Consider the following 18,394-nt stretch of genomic DNA (forward strand, 5'->3'; position numbering starts at 1 on the left):
TTACGTGTTCAAAAATTAGACGTCTTGGAGTAGGAAGGACTCAAAGACATTAGTAATCAGGTTTTTATGGCATCCCGTGTATTTAAATACGTCCATGATTAACCATCCAGTAAACTGCTTTGATTTCCACTATTTTCTTAATAAATCAACTTGTTTGTTTTTACTGCAGGTGCAGATAAACAAAGGTTGTTTTTGTGAATTTTTAGTCGCATTTAAAGAATAATGATCTGGAATAGTACCTGACTCTTCAATAATCCTCCTACTTAAATAGGAATAACATTTAAGTCTAAGACTTTATTGATTTTTTGGCCTTCTTATAAACTATGCTTAATGTAAAATAAAAGACACAAATGAGAAATATGATGGTCTTTACTGGTAAACTTGTTTTGGATTTAAAACATAATTTATACAAAAATGTCTAATATTAGGAAGATACGAATAAGTCCATAACAAAAACAACCTTACATCTATTGTTTGAATTTTTAGAAAATTCACCAGTATAAAGTCGAGTGCACTAATATTATAGATATTTAATACGTACCGTCATCTCAAATATTTGAGTACTTAACTATGAGGAGATCAAAAAGTCCTCCAAATCTCACAAAAGCTTCCTTGCTCTTCAATCAGTGATCTTAAACTCAATTCCGTCAAGTCTTGCAGAATAGGCGACATACACGTAACAACAAGTAGCTAAACATTGAAAAATATCTACACTTATCACTCAAATATTATAAATATTATAAAAATGATTCTAATATTCTCTTAAACTGTGAGACAACCATTCGTGTTAAAAATAAAACAATTCAACAACAAATGTAGCAAGGTTATGAATTCGCTTCGGGAGGAGGCAATGGCGCGTTTTCCTCATAAATCATCATCAAGGAACTGTAAGACTTGCGTTTTTTCGACTACAAAGGATTTATCTGTAAGAAATGGTTTTCTAAGGTCCCAAAAATCAATCTTACCCTAGGTTGTACGTTGGAATTAGAGCTCTTCGAAGGAGTTTCATCACTGCTGTTACTATTAGATGAAAACCCCTCTTCAAGAGTTAAAGCTTTTGACAATCCTTCCAGTTCCATTTCAATGTACAACTGATGTAGTTGATCATTAACCATCATGGGCTATTTAGAATCGCAATTAACAAATTAATTTAAATTTTTTAATTAAACATACCTGTTCTGTTTTTTTCAAGACATTCATATCTAATTTTAGTATGTCATCTAGATCTTTGACTTCCATTTGATATTTGAATATCAAATCTGAGGATACAGTCACTGATTCCACCCATGGTGGATCTTTCTTCCGCATTGGATGTACCTTTTGAGGCTGCTTCAGCATTTCCTTTAATGATAAAGTAATATATACAGGGTATCTAAAAAAATTTGATTCATGCATTAGCACAAAAAAATAATATCTTGTAGATGTTTCTTTAAATATGTAGCGCGTCCCATATAAGATTTAACAGCACGGTCTTGATTAGTTAAACGAAAAAAATTGCTCATGGTACAGCTCAGTGATTTAGTTTAATTGAATTTTTTACTCAAATTTTGATCTAAAAACTTTTTATTGAATAACAAGGTGTGTTGAATTTTTGAATGGGGCACACGGTAGAAAAGGATTAATAGATGCAGTTATTTCTAAAAATTGCTGTGTATAAAAATATTATTTTAAAATATTTATAAAACGCCCTGTATGTAATTAGCCATATTTTAACTTCTTCTGCGGGCTCCCGAGAGATTAGTAGTGTATGTGTTGAAGGTAATCAAAATACTCACATCATCGGTCTTGTTGGAATTGTTATTGGAAGTCGAGTCATCATTAGACCCAGACCCTGTATCGGTTTTAAGAAAAGAAGAGTAGGAAGAAGAATAACAACTGCTTTCTTCGTCCATTCTATTGATTCTGCACTTATTCTCAGGTTGCCGAGGTCGGCTCATGGGTTTCATATTCTGCAATAATATACTTTGTAATAGAGTGATTAAAAAACCATGGCATGCAAGGTGGAGGGAATTGCTTCTCAGCAAAGGATTATCATGTGATTTAAGGGCCACTTTCATTACCTTACTGCTTCGTCAATAGCACAAAAATATATTGCAAAAGTGGCCCTTGTAGGCGTGACCTACAACAATTCCGTAGAGAGACACTTGGACGCATGATGGATGATTGCGAACCAACACAACAAACAGGGCAAATAAATCGTGAAATTGTCCACTTAAAGCCTGGTTTTAAGGCTGAATAGAGGTATTCAGCAGACTCAACAGTTGTGCTATTGATGGGAATTCTGCTCCTTGCCAATCATACTACAGCGAAAATTAATTTCCTTTTTTTAATAAAAATCTTCAAATTGTTGATCAATTGTCGCATAACTGTCACCCCCACTGAATACAACCAATGGTTCATAGGTACTTACATCAATAAACTTGGAAAATGTTTACTTTCAAAATAAAACAGTAAACTGAGTCTTAAAGTAAATAGGAGCCAGGTATCATTGATGCAAATCCATTAATTCGTCTTAAGCATGTTGGTGTATGATAAAACTTGACTTAAGTGTAACGAAAAGTGCAAAGCACATGTACAAAAACAAAGTGACTGAAATAAAAATGTCCTAATGCCCGGGTGTATAAATATTTACATATTATAGAATGAGAAGTGACCTTAGTATTTGTACTAAATTGTTCTGCTTGCGTTTCACCGTCCGGAGGGCTGACCAACGGGGTATCAGGAGAACAGACCGATTGCAAACCCAAGTCCTTTCGGGAACATTCTGAGAGGGCCTGGAAATGTACAAGCACCGCTATATTTGTACGATTTAACATTAGGTAGTTATAGAAGCAAAAATAAATGTTTCGAGTTTAAAACGAGTGCAAAAGGCAAATGAAAAATGCTATTTCAAGAATATATTCTATGTGTTTTGAGTCTCTATGCATTTCCCTTGACGTGATTTGTCAGACTTTAATAATTTACTCTACTGCTTAATTCATGTCTGGAGCAAGTTTTTATAGAAACACCAGGTATAAATACTGTTCTCATCATGCTATTACACACCTGGTCTACATCGGGGACGTTCTAATTATTTCTTATACATATATGTATAAAATTTAATATTTAAAGCTACAAACATAACAGAACGTAAATCTGGAGCAATAAAAGTCGTGATGGTGAAGAAAATTGATAACGAATGGACAAATAAACTCTTAAGTTAATACAAAATTAATCACCCAGAAATAAAAGACGCTGGGGAAGAAGTAAGCATAGGTAAACAAATGTACGAAATTAGAGGTAAAAATAAATAATTAAGAATATAGCAGGTAAAAGAAAGCAGTGAAGAAAGAGATTGTTTGACATTTGACAAAATACTTGTTGCAACAAAACCTCACGGTTTTCTATATACAATTTTTTGTGATTTTTTGTAAATTTCATTATTCAGTTTCATTTATTTTTAATTAATTAATTTAATTATTAGAAATAAAATTTTATTTCCAACAATTTAAAATCTATAATTTCTTCGTTGCCTTATAAATTCCTGCTTCTTTTTTGTCCTTATTATGGCCGCATTTTAATTTTTATGGCTTACTTAAAAGAATCATACATTCACGCAGCAGAATAAATTTAGCTCAAGCCGATAGTACTATTAGAGATAAATTTAGTAAAGCTTAAATTTAAAATTTTGTGAAAAATCATTAAAAAATTATATCTCGAAAATCGCGAGGTTTTATATAGAAGTAAATTAGGTTTAATCGATTCCAAATGATTTTCTCTGTCACCAAAAAAATTTGTCAAACCATCTACCAAATATTCTGTATAAGGAAAAACAAAGAAAATAAAAGAAAAATAAACAAATGATCCAATAAGATGATATGTATTAAATAGGTACGGTATAAGGGGGCGGAAAAAAATACTTGGGGTAACAACCTACATGAATTCAGCCCTGTGCACCATGCTTTTTTTTTAATTTAAGGCGGATAAGCCAACGCTTTCCTTGTTTCAAGCACCTTTGCAGAATCTTAAACTATCACAATATACAGCATGTCCTGAAATTTCAGGATATACTTAACAGACAAAAAGTAAAGAGGAATACAGAACAAAGGAAGTTGATGGTTGGGAGTAGAAACGGCAGCCTCTGTTTTCGCGCAGCAAGATCTGCACATCATACAGCGGAGACATGATTCAATAATTCAAAGGACACGATTATGTAACCAGGTTGGAGGGTCGTCATTTTGAACTCTTATTACATTTTTTTTTGCGTTGTCTTTAATAAACGTTTAATTAAACATCAAAGTCTTTTGGTGTCAACGAGCTAACATTACGTTTTTGAACAAAAGTTATTGTGAACCCTAAATGGCACGCAAAACTTGTTGGCCGTAATGTCTCAGATAAACTCGTCATGTTTGGTAAAACCTTTTTGGCACACCCTGTATAATAATCTTCAGCAACTTCGGTTTTGAGAGGAAAGAAATCTAATTCCAGATCTTCAAAATTATCCATATTTAAAAGGAATGTTATTTTGGCATCTCATTGACACACGCTCCAAACTGAATCCCTTCTGCTATATGTCGTAGCTGTCTGCTGATATTCTTAATTTTCTTCATATTTATTCCCAACTCATTAAATCTCCAGAAACCTCTCTTATGCCATCCCATGGCCGGATGTTACAATATGGGACTAACGTACTTCCACTTTAATTATATTCATAGTTTCGTCGCTGAGCTTAAGTACATGCAAATCCCACAACGACACTGTACTGTTCAGCCCGAAGCCTTACTGCAGCTATTAATGTTAAATATTTTGATTTGCACAGACAACAAAATTTACTAGATTTGACAGCCACACATTACTGGACAAAAGTCAATTAAAAGTTTAAAAAATATAAGATTAACACCGTAAAAAAGTCTGAAAACTACAGTCTCCTAAAGGCAGTATGTACTTAAAAATGTATCATCACCTTATTGACTACACTAGCTGATGCAATAGAGCCAATTCTGCTTCCTGGTTCTGCTTTGACTGATGTAGCCTGCGATGAGGGCCTGTCGCACTGAGATAGTAAATTCGAGCCCCCATGAGTGTTGTCGCATTGATGGTATTGATCAGATTGTAATGAGCTATTGTTGGATTGCTGGATCAAGCCTGGGAAACTTGGTAGATTGGGGTTCGCCTTGAAGTGTTTTAAAACCCATAAATTAATATGTTTCAAAAGATGTTTGATAAAAAATTTACAATAATCTTAGGAATATCAAGATTTATTGCTAGAAATCAGAATTCAGTCTTATGAGTGATAAGTACGTCGAACATAACTGAATCATATCAACGAGTTGAAAACTAAGGGCAAAATCGTATCTAAACCGTGAAGAGCTTCTACGAGACATGGTGGAATGAAAAACCCAAGGTGAAATTTTAACAAGAATGGTGGTACCGCTGGAAAAGGCCTTCGATACTCCAGCATGTGTAACCAAATAATTTCAAATTTCAGCATTTCCTAGAGAGGAAGAAATCACAAAGTTTTATTATGACCTCACTAGCTGAAGATGTTCTCATAATAACTAAAACATCATACATTTTAACCAATAACGCTTAACAAACTAATATAAAAATTGTACTTACTGGTGGTGGATTTATGCCGCTGCCCAACAAAGCTTCTTCAGGAGGTCCTGAAGATGAAAGGTTGGGTTGAGGCAAGGAAACGATGGGTACTGTAGAGCAAAAAATTGGATGAGGAAGAAAGATGGGATTGTAACTGCAAACTAGTCCAGCTGGCATATATTGAACTGAAACTAATAATTAAAATACCTTTTTTCCATTTTACCGAAAATCATCACCTTGGCATTTTTGAGGAGAGTCCTCGTTGCTTGCAACCACTCTTGGTTGAATGAGTGCAGGCACGTAATAAATCGGAAGCATGTTTGGATTACAAGATGTGTTTGCAGTAATTAAAGCTGTTTGTGAGTTTATGATGATTGGAACAGATAATGGAGTCCACGTCTTGTTCTAAAGAGACATGAATATTTTCACGTGATATAAATGAACTATTAGAGCCTCTTACAGAGTTAAAAGTCTCAGTTCTGTTCGCATTGGGAGGCAAATAGGCATCTGTTAGATAATTCTCAATAAGTTCCGTGCCATTGAGTTCTTTATTGTTGGAGCCAATATCCTCAGTAATATTATTTCGAGCATTTTTATGATTGTGCTTTGAAACTTTATGGCAATCATCTTTCCATGAATGCGAACCACTTCTTTTGACCCCATGTGCATGCTAGAGAGAAAACAATTATTATTTGAACACAATTATTTAACATCTTACCACCTCATTTAAAGCATTAGTAAGCATACCATTGGTATGTTTTTCCAACTTCTGATGGGTTTTCTTAGCCTGGCGATCTTTAATGTGCGATCTCTCCTTCCTATGTCTTTGTATCATAATTTTCTCCATATCTTCATTATGTTTGACCAACACTAATTCAGTCAATTGAGGCGGTTTATAGTCATCGTTTGATATGTTAGTACCGCTAGTAGTACCGCTTTCGAGATTCGGGTTACTGCCGGAACTTAAATTTCCGGCGCTTCCACAGGCAGAAGCGCCACTGTTTTGCACTGGAGAAAGGCATTTCCTGAATAAAATATCAGTTTGAAAAAGATGTAAAAATGGTCAAAGAGGTGTCAGTAGAGGTTACAAAATAATTATTATTAGCTTACTGAGTGGGGGCACATTCTAGACTATTTTTCCCATCAGTTTCCATCACGTTACTGGCAGAATTGCTTTCATCTGAGGTGCCTGTCGTCTTAGGATTACTTTGAAAAAATCTGCATAAATTCTCATTGTAATTCAACTGACTGTAACTAGGAGGAGTCTCGGAGGACGATTTGCTGTCGTAAAGATCGTGATGAGGAGAAATTTCACCCAACATTACCGAGTCTCGTTCCTATTGAATAAATAAGTAAATTTAAACATTTTCTTTTTGACATATTATTCTTACAGAAATGCTTGGATTATACTCCAGTGGTACGTCAATTTCTAACTTGGAACTATTCATAAGGGATTTCATGAAATTCGCTAGGTCTTTGCAACGTTTGGAAACTTCCTGTTTACCCAATTCTGCTGGTTTAGGTAACTCCTAACAAAAAGCGGTTACACATTTACACAATAATATAATTAAAATATGTATACCTGTGTTAGAATTTGGATAATATCTCCTTGCAATAGATTTCCTTGTTTGATTACTTCATCGGGAATAGTTTTAAACTCTTTGTTATTCGCCATGTCAAAGACATTTGGATTTAATGGGCCCTGAATATTTATGAGAAATTAAATTTAAAGTATTTGCAAAAGAGGGACGTTTACCTGTAGCACTTGATGCAGGCTAATGACAAATTCTAATTGACGAGACCATGGATTTATTACGCTTGACCATTCAGTTTCTATCATGGCAAAACAACCATTTTGTACTAGAAATCTGTAAGGTTTGCTTCGGAACACTGAGCCGTTATTTCGACAGGTTTTCATCACTAAAATGTGTAAATCGTAGGATTAAACCATTATTCTCTATGAGAAAAAATAGAGGAAAAATTGAAAAGCCCGTTACCCATTTTCAATTTTTCACACTCTCACACTCTATTCGAGTAGAGTATATACAGGATTATTCAGATTCTCCACTCATCACTGGGATCTCAGTAACCATGAGAGATGCGAGGTCAGTTAAATTGAGACAAAGTTGCGCAATTTGGAGCTCAATAAAATGCCTTTTCAAAATTTTAAAAATTCAAAGATTATTTCCGGAGATAACCGTAAAAAAGCAAAATTTTGAAAAAAGCTTTCTTTTCTTTACTGAGGATATTTGAAGACATAATTATAAACGAATGACACATCATAATTTCCAGTTTTTCTCTTTTAAAAAGTGGTGATGTCATATTTGAAATCTGAAATTTAGATTTCTTGCAATCATCATCGAATTTATTTTTTCTTATGGACGCCATCTTGAACTTTTACATTTTTAAATTTGATTATTTATTCTAGTCCCGACGATGTATACTTTGATCAAACTGAAATAGTGAATCTTAACATGTAATACATGGTCTTGATCAAAAAAAAAATTGAATTTAAAAATTTTAAAATCCAAGATGTGGCCTATCAGAAAAAAACCAAGTCGATGATGGTTGCAAGAAACCTAAATGTCAGATTTCAAATATGATAACTCTACTTCGAAGAAGAGAAAAACTGGCAATTATGATGTCTTATTGAGTTTTAATTAATTTTTAAATTTTCCTTTTTAATCCCTCTTCAAATTAGCCCAATAAAAACAACCTTTTTAAAAATTTAGTTTTTTGCGGATATCTATGGAAGCAATCCGAATTTTTCAAATTTTAAAAAGACATTTTATTGAGCTCTTGACACCTTGTATCTCGGTTATTATCAACTTTTGGACTAAGGCAAGTTTAGTTAAATCGACTTATTTCAGTTGGTCTATCCATCCTTCAAGAAATGTCGTTGGCTTATGGGACACCCTGTATATACTCTACTCTTTCACACTCTATTTCGGTAACAAATTATTCCAGAAACCTATGATTTCAGGAAATATTTCTTTTATTTTTAGATGTGTTCGCAATGCCTTCTTTTTTGCAAAATAAGGTGTCATTTTACAATAAATATTGTTTAGTTATTAAATTTTATTTTGAATTATCTAAAAAATCATTTTGATTACTCGGTTAAATTACAAATTATCCCTTATCCACAGGAGCAGAAAGAACTTCATGTCTATATTTAACGATCAACGTGGACTTTATTGCTTGGACTCCATATAACAGTCTTATTATAGCCCGGAGAAAGCAACAGCACAAAAACATCTTTAAAGTGCAATTGAAGCCTGAAACTTAGGTAACTTAATTTACATAAGTGATTGGTAAATTGCTTCTCCTATTAACTGGAAACTTATGTTTATTTTTAAATGGAGGTTACACAAACCCACCAGTTTACCAAACAATAAATAGGATTTCTTTTTGTATCAATTTAATAAATTCTCACCAGACTTATACACCTCCTTCAAAAAGGGCATGTCCTCAGGATGGTAAAAGTCAAAGACTGACTTGCCTAACATATCCTGAGGCAAGAAGCCGAAACTGGTGACTACGTCTGGATCAACGTAGCTAAATATGCACGTTGCAGTGTGACGCATTCCAAATTTGGTCGATTTTTTTCTCTCTCCTGGTACTGAATTAATACAAATTATAAGTACAAAAACAACCATATATAGTTCTGTGAAGTACCTTTATAAGCACTGTAAACTGGCACTGCTAAAATAACTAAGAAAAGGCCGTTGTTATTGTGGTCGCAGAGACGAGTTTCGGATGAGTCCGACATTCTCTTTATAGTGACTGTCAAATGAAATGCTTGATATGAAACTGGTTTTTCTAAAACATTGACTTCTGAGGGGTCTTTATTGACATACTGCTTCAGACAAACATAGAGGTAATTCTTCACATCTAAACAAAAAAACAAATATCGAATGCAAAAAATTATTCTCTGTAACAAAACTTCTTTACCTTTAACTTTCCCTTGGGAATCAACTAAAGGCAAGTTAACACTTGTGCTGATTTGACTGGAAAACGTATCACGGTCTTTAGGATGCACAAAATCTATGAAAGAATGGCCCAACCACATATCTTCCGGAAAACCTAAGATTGAGGTGAGGCTAGGAGTTGTGTAAAGGACCACGCCGTCGTACATCGAAATTACGCAACAAAATCCATCCTAAAGTATGGAATTACATTAGATGCGGGTTCAGGAAAAATTTTACTTTTGCTGCAGTTAAAAAAACTGCAGAACAACATTTTGAATATCTCATTTACATTTACTTCAGGCTGACTAGATGGTATGACATCGAACTGTAACAAATCCCCCTCAACTTTGGAATCGTCGACACTTTTCGCTAACTGATGATAGTTCTCAGTGCCACATGAAACCACTTCTTTATCATCGGGCACCACAGTAATGTTGCTTTCCAAAATTCCTACATGGAGCAACATCGTTATATTCTTGAAAAATTCATAAAGATGGACAGCACATACCCACATCGTCTGTCACCAAAGGAATAATGGTACTTAACGCAGTATCCACGTGGACTAGTGAGGTTTCTAAAGTTTCAGGCACAGCTGTTTCCAAATGAATTGGGCACGCGGTGGGTTCCACTATTAAAGGAACATACCCATTAGATGGATGGACTTGAATTGTAAAATTAAGAATAAAGAAAGGCAATTTTAGATACGGGTGGTCTTTCGTTAGATTGTTTCGAATAGGAATAGCTGGCAAAAAGAAATATAACTTGTAAAAGTGTCAATGGGGACTAAATCCCAGGATGGTTCGCAAACAATATTGCAAAATTGGCAGAAACCATTCTATTATTGGTCTTAACTTCGAATTGGAGTCTCGTTATAACTCGGAATTGTTTACCTAGATAGTCTCACAAATTCAAGTCAACCATCTCGATTGAGCATGGGTTGTGATCGAAATTCACAAAGACGTTATCCAAATAGCATTCTTTCCGAGTTGCTTCAGAGATAGTTTGTTGAAAGTCAATAAAGATATCGAGGAAGTCTGTTAGCTGCCCCAGAGCAGATCGAAATAAAGTAAATAGGTCTCCTGCCAGCAAAATATCCCTGCCCAGTCTCGTACCCATTTATTTTATCTTCTATAATTGTTGATAGTGAGGAAGTTGCATCCATCGGTTACTAAGGTATTGCGTACAGGTGCCTCATTTACATGGTCGATTTTTAAAATTGAAACATGGGTCAAGTGAAACTTTAAATTAAAGTTCTTTCAAAAGTACATTCAATGGATTATTGTGATTCAAAATTTGACAATTAGTTTTTTAGAAAAACAGAAATAAAATTGGTAAAAAATGCAATACAAAGTTAAATGATACATAAACAATTAAAAAACGTGTTTGTTGATGAGAAATTGGTTTGTTTTCGACTTTCTGCTCACAAACAATTCTTTAGCTATTTTTATTTTTCTTTTTATTCTTTTTTTTTAACCAACAACGGTTTATGAGCACAAAATCGAAAAAAAAAACAATTTTCTAACAAAAATCAAATTTTTTTGTAACATACACATTTCTTAATATTGCATTTTTAACCAAATTTACATCTGTTATTCTCAAAAATGAATCGATAAATTTTGAATCGCAATACACCATACAATGCAGCTTTGAAAGACTTTTAATTTGACTTGTCACTTGATCTTGTATCAATTTTAAAAATCGGCCATTTTGTGCTACTGGTGAGATAAGCAACATTAAAAATAATTAGCAAATGTCAAACGATAATATTTTTTGGTCTTATTTAATATTGCTTTTGAATTAAAAAAAATAATAATTTGTAAAAATACGGTATAAACTTCACATGCATCGCGAGATGTGAGATCTGAGATACGAGATATTGAAATTTTAGTAATCTTTGTGTGTACCCCTCACAGCTCTTAGGGTTTTTTGGATCTGTTCAGAATTCAATTTTGAAACATAAGATTCTTAATATAAAGATTTCAAAACATTTTAACTTAGTTTCACGAAGTAACTATATCAAATTATCATCCGCAATAAAACGAAATTAAAACGATCAGAACAGGCCAGAATCACGTGTTTATGCAAATTTACAATTTAATTTAGCACATGTACTAACAAAAACGTGCAAAAATAATCCCAAACCTCTATATAAATATATCACAAGGTTCAATTTTAAACTAAAATGTGTTTTAGAGAAAGGTAGAAAGTCAATCTGAAAAGCACAATTATCACAATTTAATTGCATTAATAGTTTCCGAATATTCGACGATTTTCGTTATGACGAATTTCGAACTTCTACGAACTAAATTGCGAATGTTTTCGCATAATTGGGCAGAAAAGGAAGATGTATTTTCAAACGTAAAGAAAATTTGGGCGAAAATACCGTAGATGATTGGTTCCTAATACGTATATTAGAATCCACAGACAGGGTAGCCGTGTTTGAAGCTACGAAAAACGCAGAAAATTTTACGATATTCACTTAACAAAATAAAAAATTACGCAAACAACTAAGAAACAAATATTTTTCAGATTTCAAAATTTCCTTAAATCCAGGAGAAATCTACAGTAATTTAAAAAAATTTAAATATTGTCAGTAATAACTATCGCCCAAACTCGCCTTACACTTTGGTAAGACGCCTAAAGAGCCGAGCTACAGTGGCTCACAAATGCAACATCTAGGTACTGACTTTTGTTTATGTTTAAACAAACTTTTTCTGTCATTTTGAAGCAAAGAATCACTTTCCGAATTTTTCTAATGCAGATATCGAAATTCTATATAGTAATATCCCACTTCGCTACAAGAAGCATAATATCCAAAACTTGATATATAAAAGATACATACCCGATGTGGCATTAACTGCAGGTGTCACACTAAACGTCTCAGAAGGAACAATAAAAGCTTGAGGAATGGTAGTAAGGGCTGGAACCGCTAAAGACGTTGAAGACTTTTGTTTCTTCTTTTTGTGCTCTCGGTCTTTGTTGCGTTTTGGCCCTTGCGAGTGACCTTTCTCATCGCTATATTAATAACCATATTTAAAAAACTAATAAACTAAATAGAAGACTAATGTACCTCTGATTTTGCTTAGATGGAGCTCTCTCATATCCACTGCTTCGGCTGGAATTGCTACCGCCGCTAAGCCTCGACTTGGAACTAGCGCTGGAAAGGTAATTCTGCATTACGACACTAACATCTGATTTGCAAAGAAGAATAAATACCTGCCCTGCGAAGTGGTGTTGCTGCAGCTATTGGAATACCCAGAATCGGAAATTTTGGTGTTGTTGGTACCCGATTCGGACTCCATGATAGAGTATTTCAGTCCAAGAAAATAAGAAGAATGAACTATCTGAAACAAAATGAATACGGAAACGTTTTTTCGATGTTATTTCACCTTTCTTCCTCAAAAATTTAGTACTTATAGAGGATTAATAAAAAAAAATCGTGTAGGAAGGAAGAACCAGGTTTCTTTTCTCTACAGAGGTTCCAAAAATATTAAATCAAAATTTCTATGAGGTATAGGCAAGGTTTGAAGAATCGAAAAGCGATGCTTCAAAAATCGAAAATTATTAAAAATAAATTTAGAAAAAGACGGTTGTTTTTAGAGAATAATAAATGACAAAAGACTGCAGGGTTGCATTAGTTTTAATGAATTTGCAAGCAAATAAAAAAATTTCAATTGTCTTTTTTAAGAAGTATATTATATTTAAATTGAATAATTCTTTTTTAAAGAATCACGAAAACGTACAAAAATGGCATGCTATATAGAAACTGGATTAGAATCACACGTATATTCTCTAGCAAACCACAAATTTGATTTTGTTTGGTTTAAATTAATAAATGGCAATTTTCGTGATCTGATCTGTCAAATGCTAACTTTGACATACATTTTCCATAGCTACCTTTAGTGTTATTTGAAACAATATCACTTGTTACAATATGTCGATTTTGACAAATTTGTAAAATAATGGTGAGGGGGAATTTTTTTCCAAACGTCGCTCGTGCGAGAATGAGTTTCAGAAATTTTTTTGTGAAAATTCATATTCAAAAAATCCGAAACTAATCTATACACTAGGAATACTATAAGTAAATACAAAACTAGTTGATATAACAAAGAACTGTATAATTCTAGTTTGATGACCTTAAGAGATGCACACTATAACGTCTCTTTTGGACGAGTTATATAAAGTGAATTTAAATGTTTGCATGGAATAATGATGAAGTTCACAGCATTGTTCGTTAGATAATATAATCACAGGCCTGACGGTTATTTTAAATTATCTGAAGTTGTGCAACTTCAGCCGCTCTAGTTCCATCAAAATATTGTAGACAAGGTATTGTGCATTCTTTCTATTTGTGGTTCTATTTATGAGCTATTTTCATGGATTTATTAGAAATATTGGAAAATACAGTGAAGAACGAACGTAATTTTATCAATTTTGTTTGTCAATCGCCAAAGGCAGCAGAATAGAAATAGCCTCCATTAGTAGGTACCAAGATGAAAATAATACGTAATTTTTGGCACAAATATGTGTTTACTCATTAATCTAAAATTTGGATAGAATACAATAAAAACATTAAATTTACAAGTCTGAGGAGAGAAGAAATTTTCTAAAAATTTTGAAAATATTCTATTCGAATTTAAGACAGAAATATAACGAGACGTGTTTGGTTAAAATTTGGGAACTTTAAAAATTTGAAATTTTGGCAGAAATTTACGAAAACGTGCACCCATTAATAGAAACCTTAAAATACACTAAAATACTGAAAATTTTTAGGTTTAGCTGGAAAGAAATTTGCTCAACTTTTGAAAATATAATAGAACTACGAGGATATAGCATTTAATTTTAAGACTATGAGTTTATCTAAGACACAAGAAGTTATTCAGCATAGATGGAAAATAAGCAAAATTTAAACGAATCGTGCTCTTATTTAACAAAAAATACGTGATGCTTCAAGAAACTGAACATTTCCATATCTGAGATGGGAAGAGCTTTATCTGCATACTTAGAGAATATTTACTTCTGAATATTGTTAAACAGTAATTAAAAAAACTTGGTTATGATAATTTTTTATTTCAAATAAACCATGAGTTTTCGAATATTAGTACTAAACACAACTAATGTATATTAGCATTACCGGACTAATCTCGATCTAAAGGTCCTTATACTGCGATGCAACCAAATAATAGAGCAAGAAATAATAAACTATAATAAACGGCTGATAAGTTCCCATCAATTATCCAGACCTCGTTATTTGTTTAATTTGCGATTATACAACTTAATGCCAGGAGCCGACAGGATCTACAGGTGTAACGATGATAGACCAGTGTCGGGCAACGTGATTCCAGACTGCTTCGATCATATGCTATTGTCAGTCCCTGATTCGAAATGTATTTATATTTAATTACATTTAAAATAAGAAAAATCACTATAAACGTGATAACATTTACGTTTTTTTTTAAATTGCTAAATGTTGGTGAAAATCGAGATCTTAACTTCAGCTCCCACTAATACAAAAGTTGTTTAACCCTCGCCGTCAAAATAAATGCTTTAATTGCATATATGGGGTGTATCAAATTAAGTGCGCACCATTGTTAAATTTGTTAAAGAACCTTAGTTTAAATTATAAGAAGTTGTGTTTTCTGGGGCTGGTTGCGATGGTGATACTAGAAAAAAATTATCATCGCGATGTAATGATTATAAAAAAACACCTTTTTTTAATAGGACGTTGTGTATATTTATAAACGAAATTAAAACTAGTTTAATTTTATACTAAAAACTGCAATAACCTTTTTTCTTTAAATGAACATTTTTTAAGATATTGAACTATTTTTATTTGTAATGGTACGAGCGACAATCAGTCTAATTAATTCAATCTAGCCAGTGCTGAGCGACTGAAAATCAAATATGTTAAATATAACGCGTTAATTTGATAAAATGTCAAATCTAAGGCATTTGTAAATTTACAGTAAATGTACCTAAAATATTTTCAAATTTTTTTTCTCATGAAGAAAAATGTGACATATTAGAATCATATATGATGTCCAACAAAAAATGTTTAATTTGAAAAAAAACTTACTCAAGTTTTATATTAACTTAAACGATTTTTAATTTCGTTTATAAATATAATCGGTGTTCCATTTATAAAAAGTGTTTCTTTTAAATTATTTCTACAACGCGATGTTCAACTATTTTTTTGTAGCACCATCGTAACCAACCCAAAAAATTCCAATTCCTTGCAATTTAAACTAAGATTTTATCTCTACTGATACCAAAATTAACAATGGTGCACACTTAACTTGGTACATCCAATATACATAATCGCCCATGTGAAGCTCAACCCTTGCAATTTCCAAGTCAACCACAAACTTACTTCTCCCGTTGTATTGGTCTGGAAACCAAATTTGGGACTTTGCAGTTATCCACGGGTTTAATAATGCATCCCAGGCAACCAATTCAAATATTAAAAGGTTTAGCAGGTCAAATTGTGTACTATAAACACAAAGAGAATAGGGACTGACAGAGACATGGGAAATCCTAATTTTATCCGTTCTAGAGAGGTATTTTTAGCTCTATAGAAAACTGATTAATTGAGGGTTATATGGTTCCGACTATTGAAAGTATTATACTGAGATTTTAGCGAGTAACAAAATTGAAAATATTAAAAATGCGCTATATTAGTAGTACAATGTGTGTCAATGTTTCCCTACGCGGCATTATGGCACTCAATTTCTATTCCAAATTATCTCTTCAGATATTTATTTGAAGATTGAAATCAATTGAGTTGTAGGAAGGTAAAAACTGGAACTCTCTTCTTAATTCTGAATGATATGGGAACATTATAGGACATATCCTTTTTAATTAGCTAAACTGATTCGGAAATGTGTTCTGAGCTGTAATGACTACCGTCCTGACGAAGGGCGAGGTTGGGTGAGAAACCTGAAAGGGCGGCGGACTTTCCTGGTCGGTGGTTTTCCTTGAGAGTAGGAGGGCGGTGATTATGGTAAAAGTTTCGCCCAGGGCGCCAGGCTTGCTAAGGCCGACACTGGTCATAATTAAACGTAAAAATGTGTTTAGATGCGTAAAATGCCAAAAAATGCATTAGGAAATATAAGTAAATGTAATATTATCAGGATCTGCTTATAATAAAACATTAAAAAATGATACAATGAACTTCGCAAATCTGGAAAAATAACGTATGTTTGAACTTTATTTAACCAGTACTTTGATATACAAGGTGTTAATGTGGGGCACGGTCTCCACTCTGAGGCTGAACTTGTTACAAGCAATGATTTCAGGAAGTTTCATGCATTTTCAGAGGGAAGGACTGGCTACTAAAAATCATTTAACAGCGGCAAAATTGCGTGAGGGGGAGAAGTACAAATCAGGGCTAATAATTTTAAGTCGGCGTGGTATTGTAAAATTGTGAGACCTAACGTTTATTTTTGCAATAACACTGTTACGGGTAAAATAAAAATTCAAAAAAGATTTTTTCCCACCAATGCAAAAGTTACACATTTGCTCTAAGATCTTATGATTCAACCACCACGCACTTACCGGCAGACATACTAAAATTCGCATTATTTATAACTTTTTAGAATCTTGCAGAACAATTTTTTATATCAGACACAAAGGATGATTACTTACCTATACCGTCAAATGTTGAATCTTTAACCCGATTAGGTCAATGATCATAATGTGGGAAACCAGTAAAACACGAAACCGTTTACAAGCTGTTCACTGTAACTCGCAGTATTTCCTTTTACTATCGCTGTTCGTTCGAATTTTCATCTAGAAGGAAAAGTGATATTGACTGCGCAGAAGGGAAAAGCGAGACGGAAAACGACTGGAGTCCGTATTCACGCTTAGAACAACGTGACTTTTGTTTATCCTCCCACAATAATAGAAGATAAGTTGACAGTTTTATTTTAAGATCTGCATTTATAGGGTGACATTGATCATGGAGAAGTTTTTTGAGAGGGGTTATAAGGTAATAGGATTTCTATGAATATCTAATCCAGATATAGCGACATGAGTATGGAGAAAATTTAGAGTAAATATTCATAATAAATCTAAGGTCATTATCATAGAGTAATCGTTTGCAAATTAGTTTATCTTATTGTTGAGATTTGGAAAAGTATATATTCCATACCGAAAAAATATCACATACAGTCACTCAAAAAAGTATCCGTACAGCCGGAAAAAAATTCTGTAAACCGTAACTTTTGACTGATTTTGTTCAAATTTTGTATAATGAAAATTCAAACCGAAACTCAATTTGCGTAATTGAGCAACTTTTGAAAATTTAACTTTTAGAGTGTTTTCCAGTGTTTAAAAAAAACTCCGCTTTGAAAACTTCTTGTGCGGTGGAAATTTTTCAATGTGGTATTAACATTCTTGTAGAGAGGATTTTTCTTCATATATCCTGAAAATTTGATCAAAATCTAATCGCAAATAAGGGAGTTGGAGCTTTTTAAAGTCGCCAAAAATGTTAAAGTTTCGTCATTTTGTGCGAAAATCGTCACTCTTTGGCGTTTTTAAAAGGCTGCAACACCCTTATTTGTTGTTCGATTTTGATCAAATTTTCAGGATATATGAAGAAAAATCCTCTCTGCAAGAATGTTAACACCACATTGAAAAATTTCCACCGCACAAGAAGTTTTCAAAACGGAGTTTTTTTTAAACGCTGGAAAGCACTCTAAAAGTTAAATTTTCAAAAGTTGCTCAATTACGCAAATTGAGTTTCGGTTTGAATTTTCATTATACAAAATTTGAATAAAAACAGTCAAAAGTTACGGTTTACAGAATTTTTTTCTGGCTGTACGGATACTTTTTTGAGTGACTGTATACGT

At 33.1% G+C, this 18,394-nt stretch overlaps 1 protein-coding gene across 1 annotated transcript; it reads right to left on the reverse strand.

Moving 5' to 3' along the window:
* Window positions 1-5: 5 nt before the first annotated feature.
* On the reverse strand, window positions 6-17,272 carry per (period). The gene is made up of 23 exons (XM_066286014.1): window positions 17,186-17,272; window positions 12,762-12,885; window positions 12,616-12,702; window positions 12,388-12,560; window positions 10,054-10,173; window positions 9,835-9,995; window positions 9,529-9,736; window positions 9,253-9,468; window positions 9,011-9,196; window positions 7,334-7,497; window positions 7,160-7,279; window positions 6,969-7,106; window positions 6,688-6,914; window positions 6,299-6,602; window positions 6,038-6,247; window positions 5,814-5,982; window positions 5,599-5,762; window positions 4,943-5,152; window positions 2,655-2,774; window positions 1,776-1,949; window positions 1,174-1,341; window positions 966-1,121; window positions 6-908 (listed from the first exon to the last, which is right to left on the reverse strand). The coding sequence occupies exons 2-23, from the start codon at window positions 12,845-12,847 to the stop codon at window positions 825-827; spliced, it is 3,645 nt and encodes a 1,214-aa protein (XP_066142111.1). The 5' UTR covers window positions 12,848-12,885; window positions 17,186-17,272; the 3' UTR covers window positions 6-824.
* Between the last annotated feature and the right edge of the window lie 1,122 nt (window positions 17,273-18,394).

This window comes from Euwallacea fornicatus, chromosome 9 (genome assembly GCF_040115645.1).
Source record: "Euwallacea fornicatus isolate EFF26 chromosome 9, ASM4011564v1, whole genome shotgun sequence".
Lineage (NCBI taxonomy): Eukaryota > Metazoa > Arthropoda > Insecta > Coleoptera > Curculionidae > Euwallacea > Euwallacea fornicatus.